General features: G+C 37.1%; 2 protein-coding genes across 12 annotated transcripts; one reads left to right on the forward strand and one right to left on the reverse strand.

The window, feature by feature from the left end:
* Positions 1-481: 481 nt before the first annotated feature.
* On the forward strand, positions 482-9831 carry LOC149048862 (aquaporin-10-like). 10 transcript variants are annotated; one of them, XM_089201018.1, is made up of 6 exons: positions 482-562; positions 645-719; positions 823-861; positions 7387-7482; positions 7630-7756; positions 8404-9831. In XM_089201018.1, exons 4-6 carry the CDS (start codon positions 7408-7410, stop codon positions 8463-8465), a joined length of 264 nt encoding a protein of 87 aa, XP_089057144.1. In that variant the 5' UTR covers positions 482-562; positions 645-719; positions 823-861; positions 7387-7407; the 3' UTR covers positions 8466-9831. The 10 variants fall into 10 exon arrangements, with proteins under 10 accessions (XP_089057144.1, XP_089057146.1, XP_089057151.1 ...); XM_089201020.1 differs by lacking the exon at positions 823-861 and having other exon boundaries at positions 488-562; XM_089201021.1 differs by lacking the exons at positions 482-562; positions 645-719; positions 823-861 and adding exons at positions 1929-2218; positions 2965-3148.
* Positions 9832-11738: 1907 nt separating this feature from the next.
* On the reverse strand, positions 11739-22274 carry LOC149048863 (uncharacterized). Of its 2 annotated transcripts, XM_089201001.1 has the most exons (11): positions 21921-22259; positions 21119-21145; positions 20411-20695; positions 19164-19511; positions 18690-18838; positions 17987-18131; positions 17081-17169; positions 16134-16368; positions 15052-15172; positions 14336-14390; positions 11739-13725 (listed from the first exon to the last, which is right to left on the reverse strand). In XM_089201001.1, exons 1-11 carry the CDS (start codon positions 22009-22011, stop codon positions 13642-13644), a joined length of 1629 nt encoding a protein of 542 aa, XP_089057127.1. In that variant the 5' UTR covers positions 22012-22259; the 3' UTR covers positions 11739-13641. The 2 variants fall into 2 exon arrangements, with proteins under 2 accessions (XP_089057127.1, XP_089057128.1); XM_089201002.1 differs by lacking the exon at positions 21119-21145 and having other exon boundaries at positions 21921-22274.
* Positions 22275-22521: the final 247 nt, after the last annotated feature.

Genomic DNA, 22521 nt, shown 5'->3' on the forward strand with positions numbered 1-22521 from the left:
TAAGCTACGTAAGGATGCGTTGCTGTGAAATTAATTTCATCGACGGTCCTGTGATGATATCTTTTCTTTTTCCGCAAGTTTGAGCTCGCTTTTTCCGCTCTTTCTTGGCAAAGCTACCCAGAGAAAAGAAGTGCAAAAATATGACATCATCCTCCCCAGGGGAGTCCCACGTTATAACAGTCACAAAGGAAATATGAGTACCTGGAGGATCCATTTTAGATGGCGAGATGTCCTGAAAAGGCTTGAAACAAAGTCACTGAAGTCCTTCATGCAAGAGAGTTTAATTTTGATCCAATTTCGAAAATCCCTTTGCGGAACGAAGGGTGCAATAAGTTACTACACCTTATCTAGTGGATTGTTTCTAAAGTATCAATAAAATTAACCTATTCACCGCTCCCTCTCCTCTCTGCTGTGTTCGCTTAATTTGTTGTGGTTAATGTGTAAGCTTATAATCAGATAAAATGACTTTAAAACCTGCAATAGCTTCCAATTACCTATTGTGTAATCAGAACAAGGACAGCGTACACATTGTTTTCGGATAGCTCTCCTGTCTTGTAGAATCGTAAGTAATGTGTATTATTTTTGCCTTCTAAAGATATTTAGACTACAAGACCGAAAGTTACAAAGGACATGCACTTTTTTAGGGTTACGTACACTCTTCTTATCATTGAAGCGACATCAGAGACAAACTTCAGGAGAACGTACTGACACACCGTGAGGTATATTTTGTTGCTTTTTTCTCTCTGTACTAGCCATAGTTTGGTGTTGGTTGTATGTGTTGGTACGTTTGCTTATCACAGTCTGCTTTTCTTGACTTTTCAGTGTATAACACAACGAAAGGCCCAATAATTTGAATCAAAGGCAATTCGGATTTCAATTAACTTTACCTTTAGTTGTAGACATGTATCGATTTCCCTTTTTAAACGTAGAAAATGAAATCATTTCCCGGCGGAAATTGGTGGAAAACTGTTGATCTGTCTGTTCTTCTAAAACTAAACATAAGAAAAAAAGATCAGAAGACGAGGGCAGCTGTTAGCCAGACCACTCCTCCTTCTTTAAGTGGTTCCGATATATTCGTTTTTCCTAAAATCACCTCTTCCGTCACGTCACTCCTTTTTTAAATCTGCAGTGCCAGTACTGTATGATTTGTAGGTAAACACAACTCAGTCTTTCCACTTCGGCGAAAGTAGGGCAGTCATTTTGCAAGCTAAGTTGTATGGGAGAGTCTTGGATGAATTAACTTTAAAACAACGGTACAGTTGAAGTTTGAAGTTACTTGTTCATATCATTGCATAATATAGGTCACTAATTAACACCGTGGTGCTCTATGTCATCATTTTACATTCTCATTTGAGCGCCTTTTTTTTTTTTTCGATATCCAATTTGCGGCGCTATGAATGAACCTGTAAAACCTTTCGACCCAAGGCAAGATTCAGTTTGCCAAACTGTTTAGCGAACTACAATGTAATTCTTAGCAGTAGCAGTTAGTTCCAGACGAACTCAGCAATATGTCTTCTTCAGTAAGTATATACGTGTTTATCTTACGTCTACATAAATGTGTGTTGTGATGACATCGATCGTCTGGGATGCGCTTGAGTCACGCTAGGTCATTTTACCTCGTCGGAACTACTTAACAGCACAACGGATTTGGTTTTTTTGTTTGTTTTTGTTTTTGTTTATTTGTTTTGTTTTGTTTTGTTTTTTTCAAAGCAAATGACTAATAAAAACTGGAAAGTGAAGAGCTGTTTACGAATGAGGTCATAAAAACATACTCATTTTATGGGGAAGGTGCTTTCGTCAATGAAAACTAAGCATTTGATCTTATCTTTATGTAAAACGAGGCAGACGAGGCAGGGTTGGCTGTCAACATATTATTAAGTGAACTTCACCAAAGGGTTAAAAACTTTTGTCTGTCGCTATTGCTTGAAGGGGCATCATGGGGTGGCGGTCCTAGTGTTTATTGAACGATTCGCTTTGACTTGAACTGCATTCGCTTTGGGACGTATCGAGACATAGCGAGTCTATAGCGTAGGCGTGCTTGGGCAGACATTTCATTCAACAGCTGAAACAATTATGGTGTGATAAAGAGTTTTAATAGATAGTCGATTCGTTACCTTGAGTTAAATTACACTGCTCACTCCAGGATATAGATTATTCTCCGTGCCACGGAGTGCCACAATCGTCTTGCGGCCTTGGAATTGTAAACACGAAAGTGTAGGTAATTTTTTTTTTTGCACTTTCTTTCCTTTTATTTGCAAGATAGCTCTGAATTAGTTCTTGATTTAACTACATGGATGTTGAAATGCTGACAGCCAGCGGCGAGGACTGGTTCCCGCTTTTTAAATTTAATTTTTCATGCTGATGGCGTTTCTACATCATTGCAATAATAGAATGTAACTCAGTCTTTTTCGCGAAGTGCTTCTTGGGATCTGCTTCGCTCACAGAATAATGTTACATTTGAACAATCTCATCGATCAAAAGAAACAATTGGCACAAAGAGGAAAAAAACATTTCCACAGCAGGAGATAAATTGGAGTAATATATCTGGCTGGAGGGCTCATAATTTTACGGGATAAAAATACTGATCGAAGCGTCCCCAAGGCAGCTAAGTCATCTCTGTCTGTGGTTCAGACGAGGAAAGGAATTTGGCAAAATTTTAAAGGGAAATGGTTAGACTTTTTCTTCCTATCTATCCACCTTCCCTTTTTCGTGATTGCCTCCGAGTTTCTTTCCCCTCTCGGCCAGATTTCATTTTTTTAACTCGATGTGTGGTTTGACCCGCGTCATTTTCATGATATCTCATTTCATTTTCTTAATGCGCACCTTGAGTTCTTTACTATCGCGATTTTTATTCTTGGTCGTTTGTTTAATTAGTCTTTTTATCGTTGCCACATTTATCATTTTAAAATGTACCTAAGCCAGTAACTCCATCTGAATATTAAGAGAAAAAAAACGTCGCTACAGGTGCTGTGACTCATCAGGACAACATAAGCGGTAATAATGCAATAACTCCGGTAAGGGTTAGCTAGCCGAGAGGCACTCTAAACCTTTGAGGTGATTCACACCGCTCACTCCAGGATACAGATTATTCACCGCACCACAGAGTGCCACAATCGTCTTGCGGCCATGGAATTGTTTGCACAAAAATGTAGGTAACGATTTTTTTTTAAACTTTCTTTCCTTTAATTTGCAGGGTAGCTCTGACTTAGTTCTAGATTTAACTACATTAATGCTGAAATGCTAACAACTAGGCGAGGACTAGTTCCTTCTTTTTAAATTTATTTTTTCATGCTGATGGCGTTTCTACATCATTGCAATTAGAATGTAACACAGTCTTTTTCTCGAAGTGTTCTTTGGGATCTGCTTCGCTCACAGAATAATGTTACGTTTGAACAATCTAATCAAAAGAACCAAGTCGTGTATAAAAAGCCCTACTGACACGTAATAAGAGTTAACTTAGAAAGAGAGGTTGTAGATTCTCATGGAAGCATGTGTTTTTTTGAAATGCTTAAAACTGAAACAAAGAGGAAAAAAATTGATAAAAATTTCATTCGAGGTTAAATTGGACTGGTGTTTGGCTGGAGAGCTCACAATTTTGCGAGATAAAGATACTAGTCAAAGCGTTCGTGATGACGCTGAGTCATCTCTGTCTTTGTTTGGAAGCCTGGCATATCAACTCCGCCCACGCTCCTATAAATCGTGATGATGGCGGCTTACTTCCTGACGCTTATTTACACTTCGTCAGAAAAAAAGGTCAGCCAATCATGAGCATATAAAAGGACCTCTTGTTGCAGCGTTTAGATCACCCCTGATGAAGGCACTAGACAGGAGTGTCAAAACGTTGGGTCTACGAATTGTATCTTCTCAGTTGCATTCATCAGATCTTTAAGCCAGAGTAGCATCAAACTATGTCTCATCTCTGTCTGTTGATCAGATGAGGGAAGGACTTTCGCCTATTTTCTTCTTAATTACTTATGTTTTTGGAAACCTCGACATTTGGAAAAAATTTAGGGAGAAATGGTTCGGCTTTTGCTTCCTTACTATCCATCTTCCCTTTTCTAGTGATTGCCTCTGAGTTTCCTTCCCTTCTCGGCCAGATTTCATTTTTTGAACTCGATGTGTGGTTGGACTCGCAGCATTTTCATGATATCTCATTTCATTTTTCTGATGCGCACCTGCAGTTCTTTCCTTTTGCGATTTTCATCCATGGTTGTTTGTTTATTTAGTCTCTCTATTATTTATCAATTTACCAAGTAGTTAAGTCTGATCAATAACTCCATATAAGGAAGCTTTCAAAAAAACATCGTAACAGCTGCACTGACTCATCAGGACAACATAAGCAATGATAATGCAATTACACCAGTAAGGAATTCGAACTATCAGTTAGCTGACAGGCATCCTGATCGATCAAGCTAAGAAGAAAAGCTTCTTTTTAAAGAATATCAGGAATTAAGCAACTTTTTTTAAACAAAATTCGGCCTTTCCCAGTCACGGATACTCATTGATGTCAACAACGCTTCTTTTATTACATATATAGTTTAATATAAAGCGAGCGAATTTAGTTGACTCATTACGTATCCTTTGGCTAAAAGTAACGTGAACAAACCTCATTTTACAATTTTAACGTAATAGCGTTTCACGCTTAGGTCCCGAGACATCGACTTAAGGATTAGAGACACCGACCACCATTTAGCTAGTGATATTGTGTACATTACCTACACTGGCATGAAATATTCAACAATATCTGGAATTTTTAAAATGGTCTCTCGGCCTTCAAGGTAAATGGTTGTAATGTCTTCAAACTGATAAGTTGTCAACTCTATTTCAAAACGTACGTACGTACGTCTGTTAATAGTTTCCATAGAACCAGGGCTAGAAGATATAGCGGTTTTTTTTTTTTCATCTTACAATTAATTTTATTGCAAGTCTCTTCAAAAGAGAGAAATATTCTTAGCTCTCGCGACATCAACTCAAATACCACTTTCAATGTCGAAAGGTTTGATTGTCCAATTGTCCAGGAGTCCAAGCCGCCAATCAGTAAAAATCTCACATTCTATTGCAAAATTATGTCAAATGATACGTGACAAAGGCTGAAAAAGCTGTCAAATCAAAGCTAATAAACATCAAGGTTAAAATAAACATTTAAACTCAATCATAAACAAATTGAAGGAACTGGTAAGTTGCATAGAAAGGCTTCGTTATTGTGTAGTTGCTTGGCAGAAACCTGTGAACCAGTCTACACTTTCGGAGGTAAGAATTAAAACTGATGATTAAATGTAACAGTGGAAAAGGTTTAAGTGTGCACAAAAATCTAAGAAGAAGTCAAGACATTAAAGGCATTACGTAAAGAGGCTAGAGGTCAACACAGAAGCCTTCAGTAAGCTCATTGAGTCCTAAAGTTTCCGGATCTGGTCAGCCGTAGAATCACTAAATTTAGTAAACGCCATAAGCTGACCACAGCTTATATTCTCAGATGTTTCCTTTTTTCACGCATTACCGCAAAGTAAAACCGAAAAAGGGCTTCAAAATATTTCCAAGGGTATACCGTTTTAGTGATTACTCAGAACAAACATTCCTCAGTTGTTGTTCACAGTTGTTAATAAGCTTACAGCTTAATGGAAAGCACTTGCGTAACAAATCGACACGAAATAGAATCTTGAAATTAGCCAACACCACCCAAACGAAAGGTGTGACAAATTGCTGTTTATCACTGAATTGTGACATTTGTATTTTCCATTTATTCTGCTTTGTATTCGTTAAAAGTTTACCGGTTTGCGTGACTTTCAGTCTACACTCAGGCCTTGGAGTGTTTCCAGTTTCTTGATAGCGCACACCGACAAGGCTTTTTTTTTTCTTCAGTTGACATTTGCAAAGCTTTATGTGATGGGATATTCTCAATCGAAAGCTAAAAACCTGCCTGTTACAGATCATCTATCAAAAATAAAAACATGAAACAAAGCAGGTGAAAAAATGTTTCGTGCTGATTAAGAGACATGCTCCCGTGTTACAAGTTCAACAGCAGCAAATCAAACAAGTTTATCAAGCATATGTTTCATTGCAAAGCTATCACCTCCCAGTGAACTATCCTCTTATACTTGAGGATTGCGGTAGAGAATTTAATTTTAACTATATTTTCCTATCTTCTGATTCTTCGTTCATTTCCTTTTTATAAATTGTGTGACGGTTCAAGGTACTATACAGACAGATCTATTTATTTTCACATTACAATGCGAAGGAGGTGGAGAAGTTTGATTTATTGTTGAATCTTTAGAACTGAGGGGGAGTTGTGAGTACAACAGACATTTTAGGACACTGTAACATGAAAGTTCGGCTCGATCTCGTTTATTAGACAGCTTTGACAAATTGCAACTCACATTCTTGCAAGAATTTACATGGAATTAATTGGAGAATACTTCTGACTTTTCGTCCCTCTTCCTCAGCCTAGGTCACTTGCAAATGTCGTTCAATATAATTTAGCAAACCATCAAATGAAGGACGTACTTTGACAGTTGGAAAGACTTTTTGAATTAATGAATTACTTCATGGCTTCCCCTGTGGGATACAAAAAAAAAATTTTCGAAGTTACCATTGTGATTCAAGTTTCGTATGAAGATGAAGGAAGGTTTATCTGAAATGCTCAGATCATTTGGTCATGAAGCATTGTCAATAATTATAATCTGTGTTAATCTCCATCAGTCTTATTCATGGATATCATTTCACTGCAAAATGATATAAATACGACCACCAAGGTTCTCAAACACAAAAGCTGTGAATTTAATACTCGAACAGTTAATAGTCAAAGCAGAACTACAGAGCTGTTAACAAGGCGGGGAAATTTCTCTAACAGTTCTGGTTGTTCAGGTACAGACGGGGAAATTTCGATATCAATTCAGGTTGTTCAGGTACAGAGACAAATATTTCGTCGGCAAGCAATTGGTTTATGTTGTAAACATAACTGTAACACGGTAATCTCTTCTCTGAGCGTGTGAGGGGCGGAATTTAAACATGATGAAGACGAGCCGATCGCCTCCAAAATTATGGTGTGGCGGTAGAATTTTAAAGACTGACTGCAAATTGCCAGTTGTCTCTTGTGTTACTAAAGGTATAAACTGGCGCCTTCTTTCTTGACCGTCGTCCGGTGTTGCTGTTGTGATGTTTATCGTTGCATGACGTCATAGCTTTGCCGCTTTTTGGAAAACGAACGACAAATTGACGTCAAATTTTTTTGTGGTCCAAAAGTTTCACCCATCATAAAAACACAACTGGTTACTTGTGTAAGAAGGATGTTTATCGAAATCTGCATGTAAAAAATGTTTGGTGCAGAAAAATTTCATTCGGTTAAAACCTTGTTTTCATCATATTCCATTTCTCTTTTGTTGTCTACAGCGTGATCACTGAGTTTACGTCATGGCTGTTCGTTTCCGTTTGCCCCAATTGATGAGAGAAGCTACCGCTGAGTTCGCTTCTACATTCATTTTGCTGGTGAGTGAGCAGCAAGTAGATTTTTAACTGATTCCCATAAGTGAAAAATTAAGACGTTCAGTCGATCTTATTGTAGCTCATGGCATAACTGATTCTTTTACATTGGAAAAGCGCAAACTTTAGTTCATCAATTTTATATTTATGCAGACGTTTGGAATAGCGTCAGTAGCTCAGATGATTCTCAGCAAGTCGGAGTTTGGAAATTTTTTCTCCGTGAACTTCGGTTGGGGAATTGGTGTTATGCTCGGCTGCTATTGGGCTGGTGGAATTTCAGGTCAGTTGTGAAAAAGTGTCACCATCTTGAATAGTTTTCTGTTTCCTGGTCCGTCCATTTTGAAAAACCGAGCAATACTTTTTTTTATTTTCATAATTTTAAATCTCTTTCTTTCTCCGCCCTCCACAATTAGCCCCACTCATTTTTGCTTCATTCCTTTTTTTGTTTTTGGCGTGTTTCCAGCTTAGCTATGGGTCATTTCAGGGTTTTATGCAAGCAATTTCTTTTTCAAGACGCCAAAATGATCCCGACATGTTTTGCTAAAATAAAATGAAGTAGAATTGGATTTTAACAATCTCATAAGCACTTTACGAAGTTTATTCTCATGGTACATGATGGAACGCGAGGCAAGATTGTCGAGAAGCCGATTAACTGTAGTTACGATTAAAATTTTGTGGTAGCTTAAGTTTTATTTTCATTTTAAACTATACCAAAAAGTAGGATTACATCGGAAATCCAGAGTTGATTGGCAATAATCTTGCTTTTGAAGTAAAGTCTTCGCCACTGTGTTAATTGCCTTACTTTCATTGGAAACTGTTTACCATTCATAACTTTCTTGCGTAATCTTTTCCGTTGCAAATCTCATATTTTCAGTTCAACTCATGTGGTTACATTTATTAATGCGATAATTCTGATTATTTTTTCAGGCGCTCATATGAACCCTGCGGTCACATTGTCTGCGCCAGGAGCAATAATTTCTGACTTCTGATTGCACTTGACTTTTTTCCACACTGAAGACTTGTGAGAATTCTCTCCTATCACAATGGACTTCGGGATATTTATCGAACCACTCACTTCTATTCACCCAACTGGTGCACCGGGGGACATGACACATTTCTGATCAGAAGAGTTCCCTGGGGGCCCAATATCACCCTTTTTCCTATGGGGTGTTCGTTTCCCCTATTTCCTCGTGGGCCTGTGTCCTCGTGGTCCAGGATGGCCCGGTAATCAACGGCTTCCGTTGTCCCCTATAATCGCTTTAAAACCTTGTTTACCTGGTGCGCAAAATACTGTGGGGGTAGTGGTGTTGTATGACGCTGACCTCATGCAGCTCCCTGGTAGACCGGGAGAGCCTGGAATACCGGATGAGCGTCGAAGTCCCTGAAAATGGATAAAAGCGTTAGAAGGTCTCGGGAAGTTTCGAAAATAACAGACATTCCTAATTATCAGTGTGGAAAGATGAAGACGAAGTGTTAGATGCATTTAAAGGGTCTAAAAAAGGCTCTTTCTTGAGCTGTTACATCCTACAATAAGGCGTAATTATTGTTGTACTGGACATTTAACAATGAGGTAACAAGGTAACAAACTGTCTGATAGTCATATTTATAGCTTAACATCCTAGTAAGTTGACCGCGGAGAACATTGGTAAATGTATTGATTTTAGTTTTAGTGTCACTAGAATGAACTCTGCAGAGCAGTGAAAGTTCAAAAACCGAACGCTGAAGATAAATGACTTGGCTCCATTAACGTATTTTTTTTTTAACTAAGCAGCCGCACTCTGCGAACAGCAGTTGTAAAACAAGAAACACGGTTTTATCTAAAACCGTGGCCCCCAAAAATTCTTATTTACATAGATTAGCAGGAGCTCCTGGTTGATTTGTGGTTGAAGCTGATGGGCATGTTTCATTTTATTATGAAAAAGGTCTTTAAAAGTGAAAAGTCCGCGATCAATTATTTTGAAATTTACTGCTGGTAAAAGACACAGGCTTAAAGTTATTTCATCAATAGTTAACAAAAGGTTTCAATGGGGTTAACCGGTCCTTATCGGTATAAAAAAACATCACGCCAAAAAATTGACAAACTTTAAGCGTTGTTCGCGAGAAAAATCACCGTAAATGTTTTTCATTTCGATAGAATGTGTTATTTTGTGTCATTCTGGGTTAACCGGTAGCTTTAAAATGAGAAAAAAAATTAACTGTTGGCAGTAAAAGGTATCACCCCATTGAGTTCTTCCTATCAAAGATCTTGGTGTTCAGGAAGGTTAGTGGCCGGTTTTGTTTTTGTTTTTTTCAAGGTGGCCGAGCTGAAATGTTTATTTTTGTCTAAGAAAGAAATAGAGAAACAAAGTAACTAAATTGTTTCGTTTTGCTGTTTGTGTAACTTGCGCGGAACGGACCTGTTACTGGTTATACGTTTATCTTGAACAAACCTCGTACTAATAGGAACAAAGCAACGGATGACTTCAATATAGGCGTTTAAAAGTGAAGCAGAGGCAACGTAACTGCATTCGGTTTGAGAGTGTAAGATGTACTCGTCGCCCTTTTAACACTTTTTTTAACAGTACAACTGCCGTTATGATATGGCATGCACAGGTACGGTAAGGCACTCACAAAGCTTGCCTTAACCCGAAAAAAAGTACCCGTAAACAAACGCACGAGACTGCGTGGCTAGATCAAGTTTTCCTATTCTATAACCGGGTACATTTTGAGCACTCAAAATAGAACTCTCCATTCTTGCATTCGAACGTTTTCAAACATTCGTCGATCCAAGGGTTCAAGTTTAAAATCGTGTGCGCGCATTCAATCATCATTACTTTGCTAAAGTTATGGGGAAGTTTGAGACCAGCTCCTTAAATGGATGAGAACCTACAGCTGAGCCAAATAGGGTTGTTTACTTTGGTTTTTACAATGATGTTTCCCGGCCCTTAATTCGAAGTTAGTTCCGTTTATCTCGGTATGTCATCACGGAACTTTTCCGAATTTCCTTACGTGAAATATCACGAATATGTATATATCAATCAAGATCAAGTTTTTGTGACATTAGAACGATGTAAATGTGTATTATAAAAACGACAAAAATGACCATCATTGATTACTAATTTCCAAAAACTCCCTCAAAACTACTACTGACATTGATTTTGTAGATAAACATGGATTACATTTTACTTAAAAGATTATTTTTAGTTCATATGAGTGGTTGCGCTGTAAGTGACCTTTGGATACGGGTGGAGAACAATGCAAACAGGCCGTTGAGACTTGGTAAAGAGTGACCACGACCGCTTTATTGATAGAGGTGACCGCTTGTAAATTTTAGTAAAGAGACTTTGACCAGTTATTGTATCACCGGGATGATTTAAATACAACGGGACGTGACCCAGTGTAGCGCACACGTCAAACAATGTGGTCAGCACTTCGGAATTATGGATAAAATTCTTGTATAGATCTGGATACTTCTGAGTAAACCACCTTAATACTATAGTGGACATAAACGGAAGTCTCTCTTTAATTTCCCCCTGGGTGTCTTTCTTATCCCAGTATATCGAATACCATGGTCGCCAGATATAATAAAAGAGTATTCTCCAGAAAATGCTCTCTTTTTAAGATTTGTAGTTTATGGGAAGTCCGTGGGCGCGGTTGAAATCTCCAGTTGCTTGAACTTCTAGCAGAGCCGGTAAAATATCTCCGGAATGCTTTAATCATAAGATGATTTCTCAAATGGAAAATGGGAGATTTATAACGGATTGATGAAGCACAGGCCCCCGCAGATGTGGTTGAAACCTCCTGAGGCTTACACAATTGCAGGGTGGAAATATGGCTGGAATCCTCTATACTGAAGATGATTTTCTTGGGAGGGGCGCATGGTCACTTACGAGCGCACTATATGATTCTTAATCCTTGGAACTTGTTCACCGTGTTACGCGAGACAAACGCGACATGCTAAATTATCCCAGGTTGCAACGTGCTAACAGGGTGGATGGGACCATCAGCTTTGCGCTTTTAAAGTATATGGCTTTGCTCAGAGAAGTAATTCAACTCTTTAAGATCTGACTGTGACTTCTCCCCTTTGGCTGCTACACATTTCCTTGTAAATTAGTTACGAGAATTTGAAGTCAGATCAGGATAACAACTTTTTCCTGATGACTTTGAGCATTTTCATTATACCTGTTTGTTGAACAATGTAAGGATGCTGTAGAGAGAAGTTTCATGTGAATCACTTCTGGGAGTCAACGTCAATTAGGAGACTTACACACAGCAACAGCAACTGATGATTTAAAAAATTTATTCACAAAAAATATTATTTTGAATCAAACGCTTTTTCTCCAGCTTCTTTGTTTTTCATCTTTCTTTCCCTTGATGTCGACAAAAGCAAAGCAGAGCAGAGAAAAGTAACTCGAAAATTTAACTTATTAAAGAAAAAAAAAAAGGTTTACAAAGTCTCTATGCACAAACTGTGCCAGTACAAATGTAATTCGTATAAGTCGGTACGATCCTGCTAATTAAACTTCATCTTGGATGGAGTTCTGAAGTAGCGGAGGTCGAACATATCAAAGGGAAAAGATAATGCGGGACCTGGAGACCCCTGGGGTAGGAGATTGAGGAATTCCACTAAATCATGGATCTTAAACTACGGGCTTATAACTATTGCCAAGTATATACATTACGAAAAGTAACTTTCAGAGCGCTTCTCGATTGAGTGTCGCAAAACCAAATGACTAATTAGAACAGAGGACTCAAACTAAACGAGGCAAACTGCCCAAGCGCGGGAAAACGTGGGCGACGTAGTCATGATTAACTTCAGTTTTGCATCTAATTGGTTGAGAGTGACGCAAGTTTTTTTAACCAAACATAGACCGAAGTAAAGCAAAACCAATGCATTTTCGGATTACTTTAAGACACTCAATTGAAATTGACTCTAATTAACTTTTCTTATATAATAAGATTCTAATCGCTATAAAAATTATAATATGAGATAAAAAAACTACTACAATAATTTCAGGATCTATAAAAACAGCCGTTCGAAATAAGATCTAGAGCCAGTGTTCTTCTCTTTGAATCGCGAAATAACATAGAATGCACTGAAGAGGGTTGGAAAAAATGCCTAACGTGGTTGAATTTTTTATAAAGAGCAAATACAGAGAAAAGCATCGTTTCGCAAATCAATCAGTGAACATTTATGAAAAATCTTTTTTCCGACACATACGAATGTGCAATTCATTTTTTCTAAGATTTTACGAGAGTGAATTTTAGCATAGAAATGAGTTGTAGCAAAAATTTCAGGAAGCTTCAATTAGAAACTATATAACTTCATGAACTGATTACACGCAATTTTTCAGATAGTTAAAGATATATAAAAATTAGACTTTTCATTCGTTTAGAACGAACCGAAAATTTTCGTTAATCTCTTTTTTCTCTGCTTACCTTAATTCTTGAGGTAATTTAGAGGAACAAAGATTATCTTAAGTGCCACGAATTTTTCCTTTTAACATTTCTCTTAATTCTTCTGGAATCGCTATAAAACTATTTCAAACGGAAGCTTCAAGTTTTCAAAGAGAAGATTCATTAATTGATCTCTCCCCTGGGTGGCAGAGGTGACTGCTTCGTAAACCCAACAGATTCTTTGTTTAAATGTGACTGCTATCTTTTTCGCTTCACAGTCCAAGCACAGCATTTAAAACTATTCCGATCATTTTGAACCAACAAATCAATATAAGCGTTCCGCTGATTCTCCACGAGAGCCTCCAACATATATTGCATCGCCGTTTTATTTTCTGTTTTTCGCTATTTTTTTTAATCTTCACTTGTTGCCTAGATTAAGAGCAATCCCTGCATTTCGGAGAAGTTCGTCGTGCGAATAAAACACAATTAGAGGAAAAAAATGGATGCTTGGGTGTCTGACTCCCAGAGTTCCGCGCGGCGCACTGACATCAGTTTGTTTTCCACTGACGGACCCAGACTTCGCCTAAAAGCAGGGATTGTACTTGACTAATCCTTGTCAGTCATTTTTATTAACTAGTCACCTCTGCTAACCAGTCTTCTGGTATTTTTTTAACTCTTTATATCCAACTGAGCATTAGGAATCCTATTTTGGGAGAGAAAGGATCAACAGTTATTATTTGAAAACACTTATCCGCGTGTGACAGTCACTCGATATCAATCACACCAATACTATTTGTCATAGAGTTGACTGTAGTCCCCATTAGCATCTTTGCTGTCCGCTTCAGCGATGTAGTCATACTCTACCGGCGGCGGCTGGAAAATAAAAAGGATCCAAAAGTGACTTGGTGATAATCAACACGGACTATCATTGAAGTTGACACTGCTTAGTTTGTAATTAGAAACACAGACAGTCCCAGCTCATGACACAAAAACGAATGTGAATAAGACAAATGCTTTCGAGCGGAATTGTGCTACAAAAACACGATATTAAACGCGCTTGTGTGGGAACTCAACGGTTTTATCATAGAAGTATGCGGAAGAAATGAGCAAACCGCGCTACTTCGCCGAAACTAAATCCACATGGTCTAAGCTATTGGTGAACAGAAACGAATACACCGACGCAACTATTGAAGACAATTTTCCGACGTAAAAACGAACTTCCTTCTACAAATCCGTGAGTGCTTCTCATGAGTATAAGGAAGAAATTAATATATCAATAAGCGCATAAATAAACGAAAAAAGTAAAACAAGACGCATGAACCGTTTGAGCAAATATTTCGACTAAACATCTAAGAAAAAAGTGCTATTATGACTATTTTTGTACCTTGAAGGATGTTTTCATATAGCCATTCAATTCTGCCTCTATTAACCACACGTAGACACCAAAGGAAAACCCTCCCCACACCTTCTAAAAAATACTTACCTCTAGCTGAATGTCCTTCAAGGGCATCAGAAGTGTTTGCCAGCTTCCCCATTTTCTACCATTAGAAAAAAAATAAAAAAAAGGCGTTGGGTAAAGATAATGATAAAGTCCTGTGAGATAATTACTGGAATATTTTGGAATACTGTGCTGTTACCAATACTTTCTCATTGTCCCACACGGCCTACCCTCATTTCTATTTCAGTCTTCCTTCCAAACAAGTCCCTTCTACCCTCGCCCTCTCAATCCCTTGCTCTCGCATTCCTTCTTATTCTTTTGCTCTCTTCTTTCCATTCCTTCGTTTCTCTCTTCCTTCCTTCCTTCTCATCTATTTCTCCCTCTCCATCTCTGTCTCTTTTCCCATTATTCCTTTCTCAAAATCACACACCTTGTCAGTTTCTTTCTCCATATCTGCATCTGTTTCCTTATTTCTATACCTATCCTACCCCCCACTTCATACTCTGCTGGTGACGACGACTGATGTCCCCTCTGTTTCCTTTAAACATAGTTAGTAGAGGGGGGACCCTCTACTAACTATGCTTTAAATTCCGTGTGATCTCCTCCCCCCCACCCACCCCCTCAAAAAAAAACTTCCATCCCCCCAGGGATGGTGGATTGATTGGTTCCTGAGCTCCCTGCCCTCTCACACTGCCATCCCTTACTGTCTCCCCCCCCCCCTTCCTTCCACCCTAAAAACCAACAGAAATTCATCTTCATACCTTACAAAGTAAACAGCAACTCCAACTCCAGCTATAGTACATCCTACGAGAACTGAAATAGTAAGCCCGGCAATTTCTGCGCTACTTAATTTTCTTTCTTGGGTCGTTGTTGTTTGGGTCTCTGAGGAATTAAAGAGAGAGCAGTGATTGAGGAGTCTATTTCAAAAAAAAACTTTCACACAACTAAACCAATAATAGAAAATTATCACAATCACTGATTAAAACTTTGGGTAAGATGTATTTTCACAACATGAAAAGTTACAAAAGTTTTCTGATTGTGTTTTCCCAATTATATTAAGAACACATGCGTGTAGGTTAATGTTACTGTATATACAGGAGGTGATGTGTCTAAAACCTTGAAAAACTGTAATTGTCATGTCTTCTAATTTTTCGTCATTGTATTTGTGCTTATAGAACATTCATTATTATTATAAGTTTCTTTTTTTTTCTGATAGGCATAGGTAATTATTATTGTGGGTATTTTCAGAAAAATATTTGTAATCCTTTGAGCTGTAGTTTTGTTATTTTATTGTTCAGGTTCCTTTTGTTTGGTTCATAGTTTTCAAGGTTGTCACCCATCAGGTTTAACCCTTTAATCCCTAAGAGTGACAAGGTTCTAATTTCTCCTTACAATATCACCCCTGAAACAAATGTTTAAGTCACAAGAATAAAGGAAATGATCAGCAACTAATCTTGATGGTTTTACAAATTCTCCTTGTTAGAACTTAGGTAATGTATAAAAAACAGAATGGAGAATATGCATAATGATCCAGTTAGGGTGTAAAGGGTTAAATATGCTGACTTTTCTACATTCCAGGGTTCATTGTGATTCATGTTGTTGGATTTCAGGATGTTATGTAGCTGTTGTGATATTAAACTAGTTTGTTTTTTTTTTTTACCAATAATCCTAAGTAAAGTCGCCAGTGCCAAAACATTGAACTCATAACAATCACACTCAGGCAGGTAATACCACATTTATGCAAAGAAGGATCATATCAAGGGGTGAGTGGCAATGAAGATTCATGTTTTGCACTTCATTTGCATTTGCCCCACATGACATTCTGCTCTTTTTCATCACTCACCTTGCACTTTCTTAATGACATGAAACAATCTGCGTGTGCTGGACTTTCCTTCCATATTACACATGATCATGAAGACATCATAGCTGTGCACATTTTGCAATCTTGGTAAAGTAATGCTGGTTGCTTTGGCATCAGTAGTATAACTACAACCTTTAACTTCCCTCTGGCCAACATGGTATGCGCATGAAATCACGTACTGACCAGGATTGCCCCGCCATGATGAGGTATCTGCCGGCTGAGAGACAATTACTTTTTGTCATCATCATGGTGGCATTAGATCAAATCTCTATTACCAGACATCACTATGAGAAGCACTCCCCTCCCAAAGAGATCGAATGATGAATAATAGCAAAGAAAAAACAAACAAATTATTTCATGAGGCAGCCAAGAGGGCCCCATCTCATCTGAGTGTGGTAAAAACCAAAACCAAGTACCGGTGATAACAATTAAATTGCCCAATCATGGAGCAAAAAATCACAAGGAGCAAATCAGAACTCAAAGTAAAAACAATTAAAGTGTTAAAAGCCTTGGAAATGTGTGTAGCCAAGGCACCATTGGTTTCTAGTTTTGCATCTGAATAGTAAAGAAAATGGCATGATTTTTCTGGACTAATCACAGTGGATAGATAAAACAAAACCCATGAAATCTTGCTTTACTTCAGACAATATATTGAATTTTTTTTCAGAAAAGCCTTTCCCGAAAGAAAAAAAACACTCAGATTATCTCAATCATTAGAGAAAAATATAAAGCCTGTAAACTATGAGTTTACCACGATTATTTAGCCTTAGACCACAAGTTTTGTGCCTGAATGATTTTCAAATTGAAGTATAGCAGACTCAATGATCAACAATTTTCAAATTGAAAAAAGTCCAGTTTGAAGTGTACACACGCAGACATGTGTTCTAAAAAGAAATTTTAGGTATCAAGAATTAAGGTTTAAAACCCACCTCCCATTCCACTGATACATTCCTGAGACCAGAATTGCCCGCAAAGGATATCGAATAATCTCTTATCACCTTTGGTAGATTGACTGGATCTGTAATCAAAATGATTGATGTCATCTACAGCTGTAGAGGGGTGGAGGGAATGGAAGAATATGCTAAAGGATTGCGAGATTGGAGAGAGGGTTAATCAAGACAGAAAAAAATTGGAGCAAAGGATAAAGGGAGGAGAGTTAAAGTGAAGTGAAGGAAAAGAGAGAGAAATAGATTGTAAAAGGAAAGGATGGAATTAGAGTGAAGGGAAAGGAGGCAAGATCAAGAAAAGGTCAGTAAATGGGGGTATAGTTTAGGGAGGTGACCTGCCAGGGGCCTGTTTCTCAAAGGTCCTTGTACTTTATGGGCCCCTATGGCTGTTCTGTTTTCATTCCAGATGGGAGTTTCAAAAGTTTTGAAAACTATACAAACAAAACTATCAGCTAAAGAAACAAAATGGACTGGTTAGGGTGCTAGAACTTGCTCTAGAGAAACAGGTCCCACGAGACAATTAGGCTGATGAGAAAAGAAACAAAGAGGCAATGTGTGCAAGAAGGTGGAAGACAAGAGGGAGAAGGTGATAAGGAAGTCCTTAGAAAAGAACAGTCAGAGTGACCAATGGCAAAAGAGAAAAATGAGCATAATGATAGGTACATGGCACTTTATACTCTCAAGAAAAACAAGAATTGCTTACTCATATTGGATGCCATTGCAAATACACCCATGAAAATGATTCATATTTAGACAATGTGTAAGGTGACTTAACAGTTTGCAAATAACAGGGAACATTTCTGTAACCAAGTGTGGGTTGTAGAAGAAATGAGAAATTATGGCCTGGACTACATAGATACAAGGGCAACAACTATTAAAAAGACATACAGCCTGCTTTTGTCCTGACAATTTTTGGCCCGATGGCTTCACTCCAGTCTGATTCATCTAATCTGACCACAACATAAACATAATACTCTGTAAAGTCTTTCAGTCCAGTAAGCAGTGTAAATTCTTTATTGGATCTAGTGCTTGTCTGAAATGAAACAAACATTAAAAAAGTATGTGCATTAATATTAAATTAAAAAATTACTTGGGTATTCTCTTAATTTAATAATAATGACATTAACTAATTTTAATTAGTAATTATGATAAAATTGGCCCTGATGATTAAAGAAATAAATGTCCACCTGAATGAATGAATAAATAGTTTGACTTGTGCATACAATAAAAACAGTGAATAGTCATTTTGAAACATGAAAAATAAATCAATACATAAAAAACAATTTTTAAATCATTTTTTATGCTACTCACATAGGTTTCTCAGACCAGGAGACCACAAGTTTTCGTTCCATTTTCCCACTCCTTCTGCCAATTTTCATTCACCTGTCTTGAGCTATAACTTCTCCCACTCCTCTCCTCCCCCCTCTCTTTCTTCACAAATTACTGATGCAGTTTTTTATCTTGACATGTAAATTGGATTTGTTCATTTAATTTTATTAAAGCTTTGAGGACAGTTCTCTTAGTCAGTAACATTTCATTTACAATGGGTGATGTGTGAAAAATTAGTTAGAAAATGTTTACCTAAACATACCCTATTTTTAATCTCTCCTTTGGCATGATAGAGCACTGTATAATTTTGGTCGGCTAGATCCCAAGATGGTCTGGCTTTCCAACGCACACGTAATTCACCGTCTTTATCTGTGCGCTCAACATTAAAATTTTCAGGAGGCTTGGGTGTAACTGAAAGACAAACATTAACCTTTTAATTTTCCAGCAGTGACAATAACATGTAACGTCTTGTTAAATTATCAAAATATTTAATCCAGCAAACAGGTAATGAGATTACTCAAAATTATCAGGCAGAATTAAGCTGTCATCTTGATCTAACACCAAATTCTTGTAAATAATTCACCCGGAAATGTGTAACACTGAGCTGGATGAGACAATTAACAATCAGATTCTAGGAGTTGAAGGTTTAATGACTGAAATCATTATGGGGATTGCGATATTATTAGCAATACTAAAATTATCCTAAATTAATGAAGAAGCACTTTGAAAAAAATACCTGAACTTCTAGAGATATATGGCAGGTAAATTAGACTTTGTGCACTTCCAACAGCATTTGTGGCCATAACAGAAATATTATAGTCACAGGCATCTAAGAAAGTTTTCAGAATACACTTGAAATTCATTGTAGTGCTGAGAATGTTTACAGGCTGGCATTCTTTTATGTTGATCAACCTGCAGGCAGTTTTCTGACATGGGTTGTCAGGTTTGTCATTGCACAATTTGATGGAGTAGTTCACAGGTAAACCACCAGTATAGCTGGAAGATGACCACAGTATCCAGACATCTATAAATGCATAATAACCATAGATTTTGAGGTTTAAATTCCGTGGGGAACTTGGTGGATCTGGAAAGCAAAAGTCAGAATAGTTTATATGACTGTGTGAGTCTCCTCGGAAATTGGCTTTAAATAACTAATTTATACCATCATATGCATATTCCGGTTCTCTATATATCTATTGTGCTGATGAGGAGAATTTGTTTAACAATCCCAAGCTTCTTTAATTGGTGATTGCTCGATTCAGGGTGTTACTGTGAGGAGAAGTTGGTTTCTAATCATTTTAGGGACAAAGGGATAAAGTATCACACTTTGTAATATAAAAGCTAATTGAAAAGGAGAATCATGAGGTAATTGAAGGAGTTAAATGCAATAAAGCCTTTTGTACATTTAAATTGAAGCCTACAAGATTTCTAGTTTGCTTATAAAAGTCCAGGGAATATTAGGTATTTAATGTGTTTTTGATACACAGTGTGTCTTATTACAAACTTAAATGTCTCAATAAATTTTAAACAAGTGAAACAAACAAAATAACCAAAAAAAAAAAAAAAATTCACAAAACACTGTCCAGTGAGTACCCAGTACTAAGTGAGGTAAACTTTGATTTTAAGAACTTGACTGATCTATTAATTACTTTATCTCAGTTTGTTGGAATGTCTGCCATCGCTAATTACATTGATCCTTTTCAAGATTACTCTCACTCAGACGATCAGAATACTTTATCAACAGTTACCTCTAGGTTCAAACCATTTACTGCTTTTTTTAAAACATTCTTCCTTTGTAATTTATCCATGTATGTATGTGGCTTTAAATTCAATGTTTAGTTTTGTCTTTCTTTGAGATTTGGAGGAGTTCTGGTATTTACACAGTGACCATAATTCTTACAATAAACTGCACTGAAATCATATCAAAAAAAAGTTCTCAATAAGTATAAATTATATCAAAGTGAAATTAAAACAGACTATTACCTGCCACAGTGACTGAGATATTTACTCCTTGGGATTTATCACCAGATACTGGACCACACCAGTAAATTCCATTATCATGGGCACTTGCATTCAATAATTGCAACTGAACTGTTGAATCATCAATTTTTTTCGCTCGATCAAACAACCATTTGTCATTGTGCTTCCAGGATACATTAGGGCTTTGTCCAAATCCAGATCTTACAGTGCAGTTTAACAGAAATACAGAGCCCCTTAAGACAAAGTATGAATTGTCAGGGCTCCCTGGTTCAATTGTGACAAATGAAGCTGAAATAAAAACAATGTAATTGTTATTTTCACTAAATTTATAATGATAAGGTTCTGGGAGATTTCACTTGCCAAAGCCAAAAAAGTATAAGTAAACATCTTATATATAATTCTTTAAATCCAAATCTGCATTTACTAACTAAAGGTGACTCACTAATATTGCCTATATGTGATTTAAACAAAACTAGTTTTGTCGAAAACCATGTCAATTTATTACCATTTAATATTTAAACATAAGTCTACAGCAATCAACTGATGAGGTTTTGAGCAAACATTCTATAATTTGTAAATCATTTGGGCAATATTAGTGTGTGGAAAGTAGTTGCAAATTAGGATTTTCCTATATATAACGTAAGTACATGTACTTAATAGGCAGACCAAAGATGTACCAAACGTTTTAGTAACAGATGACATGTATCTCACCTCTCTTTGACATTTCAGAACAATATCCTGGCAAGAGTTTTAAAGAATGGAGAAATTTTAAGTTGACTGTTGAAACTAATTTCGGATTTAAATTGCTTTTTCAAAATTTGCTACTTACGTCCATACCTAGATTGCTCCGTATAGCAACTCCAAAATGCACCCCCAGTCAGAAAGTAAACTAACTGGCGTTCACACGCCGTTAATCTGTACTTAATTTAGACATCGACATTTTCGCACACAGCGTAAGTCAGTTCCGATATTGTATCAGGCTCATTAAAAGATAGCATCTGAACCACGTTGATTTTGTTCATTAATTTAAAGAAAATAAATTGCAGCTCAATTATGCAAGAGGGAAGGAAATGACTGATTTCATCCTAAGAGTTGAACTGGCTTATATGAAAAAAGAATCAAAACCAAACAAAACAGAAACTGTAGGGCCACGAAAATTGGCGAGCAACCAAAGAAATAAAAGGGATTTCATTCCTCCCTGCAAACAAATTCAATATATTCCGTGTATATGCCTTCTATGATTCGAATCGTTAAAGGAATTCAGTGATAACTACAGAGAGAACCTTAATAAATTAAATATAAAGTCACCCTTTTAAAATTCGAACACAATTCAAACCTGTTCACCATGCCGATAACCTTAAACCAAATCATTTCATAAACTTACTTCAAAGGTGCAACGTCCATTATAACGCAAACTAAATAATTGATATATGCACAGTGCTTGCTTTAGTTACTAAAAGCACACAACGAACCGCAAAGAAGTGTATTTATCAAAATAAACCTTCCATCTTACCTCGAGAATGATTTCCTAGCGAGGAAACGTAGGTAGAGGACAGCAACGAAAATAATATCGAGTAAAAGGGAAGTAAACTGTACGAATTCATTGTCTACGTTTGACTTCGTGCCAACATCGCAATAGAGGATACCTTTGCATGATTCATTAGGAAAATCTCGTCTCCTACGCAAAATGTAACCAAAAATCACTTCATTAAAATAACTCTTGGCTTGTAAAATTAATCTCCCCTCATCGGTTTGCCATAAGTATCACAGAACATCCACAGTCGATTGCCAATTTCGGTTTCGAAAGACTTTTAATTTCTGTCACTTTTCACTTCCGCCCTCGTGGTTGTCTGGAATGCTTTTCAATTACGACTATATGACGTATCTGTATTTAGTTCCTGACAAGCCTGGGAACTAAGCCCCCGCGCGTGAAATTGGCGTTTGGCGGCAATACCAAAATGAAGGAAATCTGAAAAAATTGAGGTAATTCACTTTAACAAAAACGTGGAAGACTAGCTTTAGTTCTAAGCAAGTTCACAAAGCTATCATTAGAGCTTTTATTGCGTCAAAATTAAGTTGCAGAGAAGAAAAAACAGAAATTATCCTCAACAAAT

Source organism: Pocillopora damicornis, chromosome 3, assembly GCF_964200805.1.
Source record: "Pocillopora damicornis chromosome 3, jaPocDami1.2, whole genome shotgun sequence".
Taxonomy (NCBI): domain Eukaryota; kingdom Metazoa; phylum Cnidaria; class Anthozoa; order Scleractinia; family Pocilloporidae; genus Pocillopora; species Pocillopora damicornis.